Consider the following 14,983-nt stretch of genomic DNA (forward strand, 5'->3'; position numbering starts at 1 on the left):
AACTCCAATGGATTTCAACAGACACCTTATATTGCACAAGGAGAGATGTATGGTGGTGCCTAATCCCAAAAAACAATTAAATAGTTATGCTTCATACAAACGACTATGTAACTGCAAGAAAAAACACACAACCTACCATATGTATTTGAGGAGGACATTTCACACCTGTCAATGACTACCTCTGAGGGACCTCCCTGTTGGATAACTTTGCTTAGTACATATCAACAGAACCATTCGCAACACATCTAGACTTCAGATTTTTCCCAATATGTAATATATATAACTATAGCCAAACATTTCATGTTCCGCCACCCTCCGCTTACTCCATGTGCAGAATCAGCAAGCATGAACAACTATGAACGTCCCCATATATATACTCGATACACAATTTTTCATTGTGAAATCTGGCACCCACATTTCTTATTTTAACTAATAAATGTGGGTCTGGGCAACATGACACAGAATAATCCTTTATCCATTATCCACTGTTAAGAATACAAAGTGTGACAGGTTCATGGTGTGACATTGACTTTAGGTACACAGTTCTGGTTTACTATTTACCTTGATCATATCCAGTTTTCTCAACAAAGCAAGTTCCTCTAGAGGGCCGTAGTGGTGCATGTGACACTGCTCGGCGAGGTTGGTGACAGCCAGTAACAGTTGGCTCAGCTCTACACTCTGAAATGGTATTGGGAGAAATCAGATCAATGCTAGTGAACATCTGTTAATAGAGAAACTTCTGACAGACAACCTGGGCGCAAGACAGATAATCGGAAGCTTTGTGAATAGGAAATGACTATGGAGTGGGATACAATGTGTCTGATTACATGGTTTGCCCTTGCATCAGTGCAGTTTTGCACCGTCGTCTGTGTTACTGACACGTGCAAGAAGTAGTTGCACTGAATGACCAGTGCCTACGGTTAGTCAGTATAAATTCTGTGCAAAATTGCTCTTATGCAGTATATGTAAAGGGGCTCCACGTGCATGCTTTATACTGTGCAAAATATAACTGTGATATACATACTGACCATTGTGTAGACAAATCTGTACAACATGCCATACCAATGGCGCACTTTATGGTTGATAAATGTAATTGAAATAGTAATAATATTAAATGGTATGAGAACCCATTTCATAAAGAGAGTGTAACGTTTCCGAATTATTCCTCAATTTTCAATGGGAGATGAGTTTCTAAAAAAGAAAATAAGTATTTGAAGATTACGTGAAGTTTTGCACTGATGCAAACTTAGGAGCATTTTATAACAATTCTGCCCCTTGCATCAAATAAGGTATTAGGCAAAAAGGCTTTGCATTAAACTTGGACTAATTTATGTCAATCTTTATAGAGCAAAATGCAAAAAGAACTATTGATGGACAGAATGCAGAACAATGTCATACATTCACCCCAGTACAGAGATCTGGGCCTAAATCCATCGTTTTTTTGCTCACCATGCCATTCCAGTTTGGACCCAGCCATATGCAAATCAGTCTTGACCCTGTGCCCAATGGGAACAGTCGAGCCCGAAATGCCAGGCCAGGTCCTCCCTGGACTGGAAACAAGCATCCAAGGACTGGTTTCGGGGTTTCACCCCTCTTCAGCCAGGATAGCTTGATTTCAGTTGCATGGAGAGCATGGGACTCACGTCTGAGCATACCCGTCTCACTCGGGGTGACAAATGCAAAAAGAACTATTGATGGACAGAATGCATACCAATGTCATACATTCACCCCAGTACAGTGATCTGGGCCTAAATCCGTCGTTTTTTTGCTCACCAAGCCATTCCAGTCCTGCTGCTGCTTGGGTCTCCGGGCATTTTTACTATCTGATTTCAGACCTTTAGCAACACAGTTTTTCCTAATCTGTACTGAGCTGTCCAGGATCTGTACTGATTTGTACTGTACACAGTGGCGTAGCTAGACCCACTGCCACCTGGGGCAGACTCTAAGTTTGCTGCTGGTGGGGGTAAGAGCGGGGGGTGGGGTGGATGGCGAACGGCAGACGGCTTGTTCGGGGGGTGTGGCAGTAGACGGACGACTGTTATAAAATCTTTCCTCCTTTTAACTGGAAAAGAAATGACACAAATTTTAACACTGGGAAGTGAGAGAGACATTTCAGTTGATGAAATGGCATTGATGAGCAATGTTACATCAACGTTCTCCAATGTCCGCGCCGTTCCGCACATCAGAGTGCCATACTACCTCTTGTTTTCTTTGGTGAGCGACCAATTTCCTGACAGACATTGACAACAATAATGATGATGCTGGCCAATATTCGGAAAAGGGTTAAAAGGACCCTGGAGCTACATGAGAGAAAGTCACAGACACTCAATTTTTAGGTCTGGCCTTTGAAAAAAAGCTTTAGCTGTTCACTAGGCTATAGTTTTTCCAGACAAATCCCTCATAATATACATACACACATAGAGGGGCTTTTTGTCAGGTTGCTTCTTCCATTGTCCATTGAATCTTTAATAATAACATACATACATACTATACTATGCACTTCGGATACCCAGTTAGATGGTGAGTCATTCTCCTTCTCCTTTTTAGGTCTCCCCTACGCAGCGCGCATGCGCTGCATAGGAGGACCTTTAGCCGTCGTTCAGCTCTTTTTCAAAGCACATACTCATGCTTGTGGAGGCATACAGCTTGCGGGAGTGTGCAGCGGCGCGCCACAAGCACGAGTATGTGCTTTGAAAAAGAGCAGACTGCACGAGCACGTGCGCATCACTCCCGGGCTCACCTCTTGCTCCCTCTGTCTCTCACGCGCATTCCTTGTTTTTTTGTAACTTTCACTTTTGCCGCCGCTACACTGCATTCCTCACTTTCACTTTTGCCGCCGCTCCCCTTTCCACGTCGGTTGTTACTGCCTGTCTTAATCCTTTAGCAGATCCAACACCCTCTTTTACTGAAAGCAGTGCATTTTATTTTCATTCCTCGCTTTCAATTTTGCCGCGGCGTGGCTTATTTCCCTTTCCTTCAGCGGTCCTTGCAAGAAAGTTGAGTTAACAAGGCATCGTTTAGAAGCACCATTCCGCTTATGATTGATTGTGATTCGCACGTTTTATTGGCCCTTGCAAGACACTGCATATTATAAGTGCATGCTTGATAAGTGCCTGTTGCGTATTTAGCCCTACATTTATTTTTTTGCAGTTTTATACCCTGTGAACTTGCACACAAGTGCGATTCACTCGTTTTTCTGGCCATTGTGAGAAAATTATGTTTTTGGGTTAATAAGGCTTTCGCTTAGAAGCGCCATTCTGATTACAATTGATAGTGATTCACACGTTTTACTGGCATTTGCGAGATTATGAGTATTTTATGTGAATGTTTGATAAGTGCATGTTTCGTATTTAGCCCTACATCTAATTTTTTTATGTCGTTCTATATCTTGTGAGCTCGTTCACAAGGCATCGGAGCCACAGATTTTGTTTACACATCACTTTTATGACTAAGGGCTACACAGCATGACAGTATTGGCTTGCATGACTAAGTCGGTTTTCTCACTCTCCACAACACTTCAAGCTGAAGTGCAGTGACGTCAGCACATCAAACCTCACCCAACATCTTGTATATAGATTAGAATACACCCAAGACCAAATTCAACTATGCACTCTGAACGGGCACCCAAGAAACAGATGCAAATCGGAGCACTTTACGACCCAGTCAGGGGCTGAAGCACTATACATCACACTGCTTAAGTTGCAGCTGCTCTTTCAGACTCCTTTCCTCCCCCTGTAACATCACAGAACCCGCAGTCTTCAAGTTAAATTTGAGCTGCTTCCACATCAACTGACTTTTTATTTTCCACATGCTTCTTTTTTTGCATTACAAATCTCTCACCAGAGTTCACATAATATAAAACTAGCAACACGAGGAGGAGTTACATGCAACAATGCCAAGTCTGCTCTTCAGCAGAGCTTATGAATTTACAATTTAGAAGGGCACAGCAGTATGGTATTTCTTGCTTACACAAGAAGTAATTGTTTAAACTTTGCCTCCAACTTGCAGATCTTTTTCATAAACGCCTGAATACATTGTTAAGCTATTGTTCCTCTTGCCACATTCTAAAAGATTATCCCTGCATTCCGATATCTACTGCAACACTCTCATGATCGCTACCTACCATTTTCACCATCACCACTCACCACTTTCCCAACATCAACCACTGCCGTTTTATGAGTGATGCCCATCACTCTTACACCATTCACCAGTGCCACCATCGCTATCCATCAGATTCTCACACCAGGTTCACCATTGATATCCAACTAATGAACACAAAACGCACCAGTATCACCTACTGTTCTCTCTTTAAAGTAAATACAATTTAAACAAGCATTGGCATAGCCAATAGGTCTCGCCTTTGGGACCTTACATGTGTTTAATTATCCCGCACAACATCCTTGGTGCAACAACATCAACTGTTGCATGGATAAACACTTATAAGGTCCAAAAGACAAGACCTATTGGCTATGCCAATGTTTGTTAAAGTTGCTGCTAAACAGTTTTAGGTTGAATTGTAACATTCAAACTGACCGTCATCTCAATGCGCCGTAAGGTGATGAATTATTCTTGTCTCCTTTGCAAATAATAGTAAAAACAACACAACAATAAAGAAAAAAACACAACACAACTAAAATGCTTTTTATGTAAAAACTATAAAAATATATTGACCACAAGAACGAATGTTTTTACATTTTTTTAAACTTAATTTTAATTCTACCATCATATTTGTTAGAGGTTTCCTTATTCGGTGGAAAATGGCTGAAGTTGGTGGAACAGTATCTTGCAAAGGCAAAAGCGTTTGGGAGTGCATTGTCATTTCTTATTTATTATGACTGTTGTGACAGTGGCCTTGCATATTTCTCACGGACAGGAGCACACAGGTATTATACACAACCTGCATTCATGGTTATTTTACATCCCCTGTCCCTTACAGCGCCAAAGAGCTCTAAGTTTAAGTTACACTAAAAAACAACAACCAAAAACTCAGCATGCACATTGACTACCTTACCTGGTATCTGAAGTGGCCTTTGCTTATGCTGATTTTCAGTTCCCATTGTTTGTTTTTATCCTGCAGTTTTTCATATGCGGTTTGAAGTCGGGAAAGTTCACTGTTCATCATCTGTACGTAATTGAGAACGAGGGGCATTCAACAATGACTTTCATTTGCATCTTTTGATGCTTTCGCTAACAATGCTAGCAACAATGAAATATAGAATAACAAGGATTTTTCTGGGCACGTGCTGGAATTGTAGTAACTCAATAATGCATTAAAAGGGAGAACAAACCTCAAAACTAAACTGTACCTTGGTATCTATGATAGAGGGGGATATCGTTGCTCAGTCGCTGAGTCACCCTACAGACTAGACTGTATCAGTCTTTTTTACATTTCTGATATTTATCTTAAATCATGAGCTAAGCCCTAGCAGGGATGGCCGACCTCCGTACACACAATGTACAGCAAATGTTGATGATATCTATACAGCATATTCAAACTCTGTATTCACTTGAAGTCACTGGTATTCACTTGAAGTCACTGAAATAAAGGTGGTTTATGACAACTTTAAAAAGAAGAGATGTATTTAAATTAAAATATTTTCTATAAAAATATGTAGAAACAAATGAATTTCCATAATTTTGTAGAATGTGAATGCGCTAGTATATGTAATAAAATAAGAAATATTTGATTAAGTGATTACAATTTGCTCTAAAGGTTGGTAGATCCGTGATCCACATCTCAAAATAAAAATCAATTACTCTGCCAGAACTTCCTGATTCACTGATGTAGTCCCTATTGTCAATCGAGGATATCCAGTCCCTTACATATGAGAAGCAAATTAGTCAGAGTGCAGCTGGAAGTCTTATGGCATGAGACTATAGTGATGTTTGTGAGATAAAGAGGGTCACTTGCTGGGCCTGCTGCGTTTGGTCTAAGCTGGAGAAACACATTTATAATTGCCTCTGATGATAAAGAAGCAGCAAATCATTCAATGTATTGTTTCTTCCATGCGAAAGGAAATGGTGCTGTGGTTGGTTTTTCAAGAGGAGTAGCCATTCAAGAGACCAAGGTTTCCTGATGAGGATAGAAGGGGGATGAGAGCACCCTGCTTCACCGCTCAGCCAGTTCACCCCTTAGCATTATAGTAAATGCAGTTCACTTTGAATGCAACCTTGATTTTTTGAGGAAGTGTTTCATTAAGGTTGGTGCAGGTTAGTGTTGTGAATCTCTAGACACATGTGTTTCTGTATATTATCCTTCATCAGTAGAGATTAAAAAAACAAAATTCATCTGGGGTTGCTGAGAAAAGCTGTCACAATCCTCTCAGGTCTCGGTACGTCTCTCTGGCGCACAGGTGCATCTCCAAATGCTTGTCAGCTCAATGGCTCAAGGGAGCCTTTTCAAATGTAAGGGGGATGGGAATCCACTGCTTCACCTCCCAGCCAGGTTACCCCTTAGCAATATGGCAAATGCAGTTCACTTTGAATGCTTACTTGATTTTTTGAGGAAGTGTTTCACCAAGGTTGGTGCAAGTTAGTTCTGTGAACTAAATTTACTATAATGCTAAGGGGTGAATTGTGCTGGGAGGTGAAGCAGTGTGCTCCCATCCCCCTTCTGTTTGAAAAGGCTCCCTTGAGTCATTGAGCTGATCAGCTTTAGCACCTGTGAGAGGTCCCTTGAGTCATTGAGCTGACGAGCTTTTGGAGATGCACCTGTGAGAGGTACTGAAACCTGAAAGGATTGTGGCAGCTTGCCCAGCAACCTCAGATAAATTTCGGTTTTTTTCTCCACTGATGAAGGATCAATCAATCAAGGAATTTGTAAAGCGCACTACTTACCCGTGAGGGTCTCAAGGCGCTGAAGGGAGGGGGGAACCGCTACTGCTCAAAGAGCCAGGTCTTGAGATGTCTTCTGAAGGTGAGCAGGTCCTGGGTCTGCCGTAGGTGAGTGGGGAGGGTGTTCCAGGTCTTGGCAGCGAGGTAGGAGAATGATCTGCCGCCGGTGGTCTTTCGTTGGATGCGGGGGACGGCCACGAGGGCGAGGTTTGCTGAACGGAGCTGGCGGGTGCGGGTGTAGAAGTTGAGTCTGTCGTTCAGGTAGGCTGGTCCGGTGTTGTGGAGTGCTTTGTGTGTGTGGGTGAGGAGTTTGAAGGTGATCCTCTTGTCGACTGGGAGCCAGTGCAGGTCTTTCAGGTGGCGGGTGATGTGGCTGCGTCGGGGTACGTCGAGGATCAGACGTGTGGAGGCGTTTTGGATGCGTTGTAGTCTATGCAGGTGTTTGGCTGGGATTCCTGCGTAGAGTGTGTTGCCGTAGTCCAGCCTCCTGCTGACGAGGGCCTGTGTAACAGTTCTCCTTGTTTCGGACGGGATCCACTTGTAGATCCTGTGGAGCATGCGGAGGGTGTTGTAGCAGGAGGAGGAGATGGCGTTGATCTGCTTCGACATGGAGAGGGAGGAGTCGAGGACGATTCCGAGGTTGTGTACGTGGTCGGTAGGTGTGGGTGCCGTTCCCAGCATTGTAGGCCACCACGAGTCGTCCCAGGCCGAGGGGGTGGATCCGAGGATGAGGACCTCCGTCTTGCCCGAGTTCAGTTTCAGACGGCTGCTCTGCATCCATTCGGTGACGGCCTTCATTCCCTCGTGGAGGTTCGTTTTGGCGGTGTGCGGGTCCTTGGTGAGGGAGAGGATGAGCTGGGTGTCGTCGGCGTAGGAGATGATGTTGAGGTTGTGCTGACGGGCTACTTGTGCCAGGGGGGCATGTAGATGTTGAACAGCGTTGGGCTGAGTGATGATCCCTGGGGTACACCGCAGATGATGTCGGTGGCTTCGGATAGGAAGGGTGGGAGTCGGACTCTCTGGGTTCTGCCGGAGAGGAAGGATGTGGTCCAGCTGAGGGCTTTCTCATGGATCCCGGCTTCTTGAAGGCGTGTTTTTAGGGTGCGATGGCAGACCGTGTCGAAGGCGGACGAAAGGTCCAGGAGGATGAGGGCTGAAGTTTCGCCGTTGTCGAGTTGTCGCCTGATGTCGTCTGTGGCGGCGATGAGGGCTGTTTCAGTGCTGTGGTTTCGTCTGAACCTGGACTGGGACGGGTCCAGGATGTTGTTGTCTTCGAGGTGGCGGGTTAGTTGCGCGTTGACGATTTTCTCGATTACCTTCGTCGGGAACGGGAGGAGGGAGATGGGTCGGAAGTTCTTGAGGTCCTTGGGGTCCGCCTTGGGCTTCTTGAGGAGGGCGTTGATTTCGGCGTGCTTCCAGCTGTCCGGGAATGTGGCTGTCTCGAAGGAGGCGTTGATGACCTTCCGTAGTTGGGGTGCGATGGTTGTGTCGGCTTTGTTGAACACGTGGTGAGGGCAAGGGTCTGACGGTTATCCAGAGTGGATGGAGTTAATGACCTTGCGTGTTTCTTCGTCGTTGACGTTGGTCCAGGAGGTCAGGTGGTTGGTCCAGGTAGTGTTCGCGGGGGAGGAGTCTGGCGCGATCGGGTTGATAGGGATGTTGAAGCTGTTGTGGATGTCTGCTATCTTCTGGTGGAAGAAGGTTGCCAGAGCGTTGCACAGTTCTTGTGAAGGCGGGACGTCGTTGGCGTTGGGGTTGGAGAGTTCCTTCACGATGCTGAAGAGCTCTTTGCTGTTGTGTGCGTTGTTGTCCAGTCTGTTTTTGAAGGAGGATCTTTTGGCCATTCTGATGAGGTGGTGGTGTCTACGAGTGGCGTCCTTGTGGGCTGCGTGGCTATCAGGTGTGCGTTCATGGAGCCATTTCTTCTCCAGTTTCCGGCAGGCGCGTTTGGAGGTCTTTAGCTCGTCGGTGAACCAGGTGGCTTTCTTGCTGGCGTGGTTGATGGGGGTTTTCTGAGTGGTGCGAGGGTGTTGGCACAGTCTTCAATCCACTGTCTGAGGTTACGGGCTGCTGTGTCTGGGTTGGTGGAGGCCGCAGGTGGGTTCTGGGCGAGGGTGGAGGTCAGTTGGTCTTTGGTGACTTTGCTCCAGCAACGACGTGGGAGTTGTTGGGTGCGGTGGTACGTGGTTGGCTTCTTGAAGGTGAAGTGGATGCAGCGGTGGTCAGTCCAGTGGAGTTCGGTGGTGTGTTCGAAGGCGACGTGGGTGCCTGTGGAGAAGATGGGGTTCAGTGTGTGGCCGGCGGCGTGGGTGGGTGTGGTGATGAGCTGTCTGAGGCCGAGGTTTGCCAGGTTGTCGATCAGGGTGGTAGAGTTGGCATCGTTGTTGTTCTCGAGGTGGAAGTTCAGGTCCCCGAGGAGGATGTAGTCCGTGGAGGCGAGTGCATGGGTGCTGGTGAGGTCGGCGATGGAGTCGCTGAACGGCGCCCTGGGTCCCGGGGGTCTGTAGATGAGCGTTCCTCTGAGGGTGGTGTTGGAGTCGGTGTGGATTTGGAAGTGCAGGTGTTCGGCGGTCTTGAGGGTGTCTTCCGCGTGCGTGGAGACATTGAGGGTGGACTTGTGGACGATGCTATTCCTCCTCCGATTCCGTTGGTACGGTCTCTGCGGGTGATCTTGTAGCCGTCAGGGATGGCTATTGCGATGTCGGGCGCCGAGGAGTCGTTCCACCAGGTCTCGGTCAGGAAGGCCACGTCGGGGGCGGTGATGTCGAGCAGGTCCCAGAGCTCAACGGCGTGTCTGCGTGCGGAGCGGTTGTTGAGGAATATGCAGCGGAGGTGGTTGGGTCTGGTCTTTGGAGGTTTGCTGGCTCTGTCGCAGGTGAAGTTGCAGCTGCGGCAGGAGAAAGGTCCGTGGGTGCGCTTCGGGGTGGCCTGGAAGCAGCTGTGGTTTGGGCCGGTATTGAGTGCGTGGAGGGAGGCGGCGTCGTAGCGGTGTCTGGCGTAGTGGCATTCGTGGGGTCCAGGGGTTCTGGCGCTGGGCGCGGGCCAGGCGCGGACGGGCGCAGACGCCCTGCATTATGAGGGGGGACGAGGGAGGGAGGAGCAGCTGGGAGGGGGGAGCGGGACGAATCAGGACACAGGGGGGGCAGGGCCGCAGGGGAGGCAGCGGCGGGTAACGCGGGGCAGCGGGAGGGGGTGTGGAGGAATAAGGGGACGGGGCACAGAGGGGAGCAACAAACAGGCTAACAGAGCAAAGGGGGCGCAAGGGGCAACAGAGGGGGTCCAGTTAGCAACAGTAACAACAAAAAGGAATAAAAACGAGAACAAGTGGAAAAACAAAAAAAACTCACGGAGCACAATCAGACACACAGTCAGGGGCAGACAAGGATACTTACAAGCCCACCACTGGGCCACCAGGGATGAGGCACAGGCGGGAGCCTGCGGGTGGAGGAGGGCCTCGAACTCACGGCAGTAGTGGGGCAATGGACATCCAGAAACATATGTGTCTAGAGATTGACAGCTCTAACCTGCACAAACGTTGGTGAAACTGATGAGGATGTTTGGGTGGGGCAAGAGCCCAGGGTGCTGGTCCCTTTTCCGATTAACAAACGCTGGATTCCCAAATTAGTAATGCTAAAAATGGTCCATGTCGAAGTAGGAACCAGAGAAGGGCGTGAGACCTGAGCTCTTGTGTTGATCTGCTTCACTACCACCACTACTGCACCACACATATCTGAGTGTCATCTTCGCACATATAGTGAACCATGTGATGCATTTTCATGGTGTGGGTTACAGACTCACATCACTTTTGAAGGGGATCAGTGTGTGAGCTGAAGCCACAGAGAAGGGCAGTCATTTCAGAAAGGTAAGAGCCAGGATAGACTTACCGGCTGCAGTTTGTCAAAAAAGTATGAACCAGGATATGGAATTTTCATTGATAACTACGTGTGTTGTCCAACCTTTCTGCAGAACATAGCTGATGTGAGTACTGAAAGCCTTTTAGAGATATAGCAGAATCATAGCGCTGCCAACCTTGATCAAGGGTGACTAGCAGTTACTTTCTGAAGATCAACAATGCTGTTCCTCTCCCTTGTTGAAGTGGGAGCCCTGAGTATATTTAACCAGTGACAGGTTGCTGGTTCTTAGATGTGATGAGCCTTATTTAATCCCTACCATTTCCAGTGCCTTTTATGGTGCAGGGAAGGCCAGATATATGGCAGTAGATGGGAAGGATTTCTTGATCCAAATCTATTTTTTTAGGAGAGGCATAATGATGACATGTTTGAGTTTGTGAGGTACATTGCCTGACGACAGCAAAGCAATTTGTCAAGTTGGGAATGATGAGGGACAAAAAGAGAAGGCATTGCAGATGTCAGTTTGTTGCAATACTTTCTTGAAAGATGACAGAATTGAGATGACATTGGTTTCGTAACCCAGGTCAAATGATGGAGTAAGATTTCTGGCTCCATTATGTCTGGACCATGGTGTGTGTGGAAAAACGAAGGGTCTTCTTATGTCTGAGGTTTCACAGCTTAAAAGCTTTGAGGTTGTATTGCTCAATTGGGTATTAGGATGTGTGGCACACTGGCATACTGAAAGTACCATAGCAGTCTCCAAGTAAAATGACTGCTTGTTCTATCAGGACTAGGGGATCTGCTCAATCATGCACTCTGAAGTTTCTCCATTGTGAAAGTAGACACATTTGGCGGCTGGCTCTGCACTAGTTTGCAAACCGTAGTTGAGGCTTGCTAAGTTGCAATAAGGTTTCATCTACTGAAAGGCTTTTTTCAATGTAGTCAGAAGCCATCACAGTGTTTAAGAGATTTTGTGAGCCAGGTCCTTTTGTATCCTGCAACTGTACTGCATCAGGATTCTTGTCTTTTAGATGCTGGATGTATTTAGCAACCAGAAGACCACCCCTCCCGAGCATTTGACAGACATACAGTGACTTCTGCAATGGAAGGTCACCCACTTTCTGCCATATAATTTTGCAAATAGTGGTCCGCTCTCGTATGGTAGTGGTTTATCCTTGTCATTTATTTGATGTATAACATATATCTGGTCTCCTTCTCTTGACATCTGATAAACTTGGCTTTGGTGAGATCTTCAACCAATATATGTTTCTGTTATCCCAACATTATGGAATGATTTATGATTTATGTCAATAAATTCCGGGCGTTGGAAAGTGCTATCAATATTTGACTATCCACTCATAATCGATGACTGTAACATGTGGGAAGATCTGGTCCCTGACACACTCATTACAGATTACAGTTTAAATATTCCAGTGTATGGCATTTCTTTTCAACATAAGACTGCAGAGCACATTACTAATAAAACACATATAAGATTGGGTTCCACAAAGAACATTATTGTGACAGATATTTACACTAGGAACTTCCAACTGATAGCAACTAACTTAAGACCATCTTAGATATGCTTCCAAAACTTTAAGCCTGCAGTCAGTGATCAAAGATAATTTAGCCCCCTGACAACACCAAAGAAAACTGAAAAGAACACTGTAGCAGAGCTTGCTTACTGCACAATTTACTATACATTTTCTGAAAACCTTAATGCGTTGTGTGACTCTAGGAACAAAGTCGACAACAACACTTGGAATTTAGCCCCTAAAGAATGTAGAATTCCCACTGAAAATGCAACAGAAAACTATTGCTCTGTATCTGTTGCCACAGTAAACAATTGTAATCTTAATTTTGAGTCTTTGAGAAAATATATATCTCTTTTTTAGTTCAACATTTCTACGTGACACATATGTTATAGTTCCAACTCAAAATAAGATCTAACCCATGCCATATCAAAGAAGCCAAATATGTTACCTCCACAATACTCCCTCCCGGAACTAGCATCTTCCCTCACTGGTGTCAAAGTGTCAGCAGCTAATATAAACGAGTTTTATCAAAACCAGTAGGTTTAGGTTGTCTGTGACAAAACATGAAAACACTTGTATGCAGAGAAGATGTTTCCACGCTATGGTACATCAAGCCAGAACTACTGGCTTTGTCAATCCTTAGTAGTGATGGTGGTATTAGTGGTGTAGGTGGAATTGTATTAGTGGTGGTGGTGGTATTGGTAACATTTGTGATGCTTGTGGTATCATTGGAGATATAGCTAGAGATAGTAGTGTTGATAGTATTGCTATTGTGATGGTGTTATTGGTGGAGCGATAGTGTGGTACTGGCGGTGGTGGCACTGTTGGTGTTATTGGTGGTGGTCATATTCGCACTATAGGTGGTTATATTGGTGGTATTGACAGTGGCGGTGTAGGTGGTAGTAGTATTTGGGGTAGTATTGTTTTTAGTGGTACTTTTGGTGCTGGTGGTATTGGTGGAGCCTTTGCTGGTGGGTTGCTGAAAGGAAATTCTATTTTTAAAGTGGAGACTGATGCCCAAAGGCTTCATGGTGCTAAAGGGTAGAAACTGTCTGTCAGGGGGTTCAGTCAAAGACATAAGCCTTTACACTTCTGGAATGCAAGGTAACATTCAGCTTAGTGAAGGGACAGTGGTCAGGCATTTCAGTGAGAGGAAGTAATCATGGAGGATGTCCACACACCGTCGCTGACTTTTTTAAAATGAGGAACTGAAAGCAGAGGCTAAACGAATTTCCTGGTTGGGGGCATATCTCTGAGGGGGATAGTAAATGAGCTGCCAGATAAAGGAACTTAAATTTAATTTGGCTCGCAATTTCCAACCACTGAACATTTCAACAGGCAAATGAGACCCTGTTAAACCTTCTAAGATGGGGACCAGCCTGACTGTTAAGAATGCAGGTACAGAACTGAACAGTGATTTGGGGAAGTGCTGTTTTTAATAATCTTAACTGAAGGTTGCAAACTGATCCTACCACATAAATCTGAGGGATTAACTTAAAATCATTTTGAAGACAGAATTTATATTCTACCATAGGTAGAGAGTGCAACCCCTAATCAGACCGCCCACAATTTGCATGTGACTTCCTGAGATTTCTGTGCAAGCATGGGCACTGAGGGCCTCATGTAGGTAGCCATATACCGGTCGGTAACGGCCGATTTTCGGTAATTATACCGTTACCGACCGGTATATTGGCTATTGGTATGTAGGGGGTCAATTTCTGAAATCGGAATTTACCGAATCGGTAAAACTACCGAATCGGTAAAATTACCGAATCGGTAACGTTACCGATGTGGTAATTTTACCGATTCGGTAATTTTACCGAATCGGTAAATTCCGATTTCAGAAATGATATGTAGGGGGAGTGTGTGTGTGTGTTTATGAGTCGGTATTTACCACCAACTTTTAGTTGGTGGTAAATAATTAATGTATGTGTGTATGCATTTGGAAGCGCGTAGCAGTGTGCAATGTGGCATACATACATGCCCTTAGGGCATGTATGTGTGCCACATGTGCACACATGGCCGAATCAGGGGGGCAACAGGGTGTCAATGTGACACCCTGCCACCCTTGCATTTTCTCCACCATTACCGAATCGGTATTTACCGATTCGGTAATGAGGCATACCTTCCCCTCAATGGGAAGGTATGCCTCATTACCGAATCGGTAAATACCGATTCGGTAATTACCGAATTGTAACGAATCGGTAAAAAATACCGACTCATTACCTACATACGAGTTACCACTTCTAAAATACCGATTCTGTATCGTTCGGTATTTTAGAAGTGGTAACTGGTATGCTACCTACATGAGGCCCTTAGTCATGGCGGATTCAGGCATGAATACGTTTTTATTCCTCCCGAAGTAAACTGTGAAAAGGCAGGAGTTGATGATGTCACAAATGTCCTCATTTGGTTTATCAAATATGAGAATTATTTGCATGTCATTGGCAAAAGAAATTACTTTGAAGCAAGGGGCCTGTAAACTTGTTGCCATGTGCAGAAGATAGCTATTAGAAACAATTGGGGAGACAGAGGAGTCCTTATTCTTGGCAGTATTATTGATAGTATTAGTTTGTTTTTTATTTTATTTTTTATTGAGCAGAGCATTAAGTACAAGATGTACATAAGAATCATTCTTGAAATCATTAATACGATAACTTCTTTATTTCATGACAACATTTTTAAGAATATGACTGTAGCAGCTAATAGCATCAACAATGATTTCATCAAAATGACAATGTGCAAATACCTGCAATAAAGTGC

At 45.2% G+C, this 14,983-nt stretch overlaps 1 protein-coding gene across 2 annotated transcripts in view; it reads right to left on the reverse strand.

Annotated features, from left to right (window-relative positions):
- CCDC197 (coiled-coil domain containing 197) overlaps positions 1–14,983 on the reverse strand; it is a 143,828-nt gene that overhangs the window by 6,028 nt on the left and 122,817 nt on the right. Inside the window, exons 7-8 of one of the 2 annotated variants that reach the window (XM_085626475.1) lie at positions 5,012–5,122; positions 562–678 (exon numbers count right to left, since the gene is read on the reverse strand). In XM_085626475.1, the coding sequence (XP_085482601.1) occupies positions 562–678; positions 5,012–5,122 (228 nt within the window). The remainder of the gene's footprint in view (positions 1–561; positions 679–5,011; positions 5,123–14,983) is intronic. The other variant, XM_085626476.1, reaches the window with a different exon arrangement.

This window comes from Triturus cristatus, chromosome 9, assembly GCF_964204655.1.
Source record: "Triturus cristatus chromosome 9, aTriCri1.1, whole genome shotgun sequence".
Taxonomy (NCBI): Eukaryota; Metazoa; Chordata; class Amphibia; order Caudata; family Salamandridae; genus Triturus; species Triturus cristatus.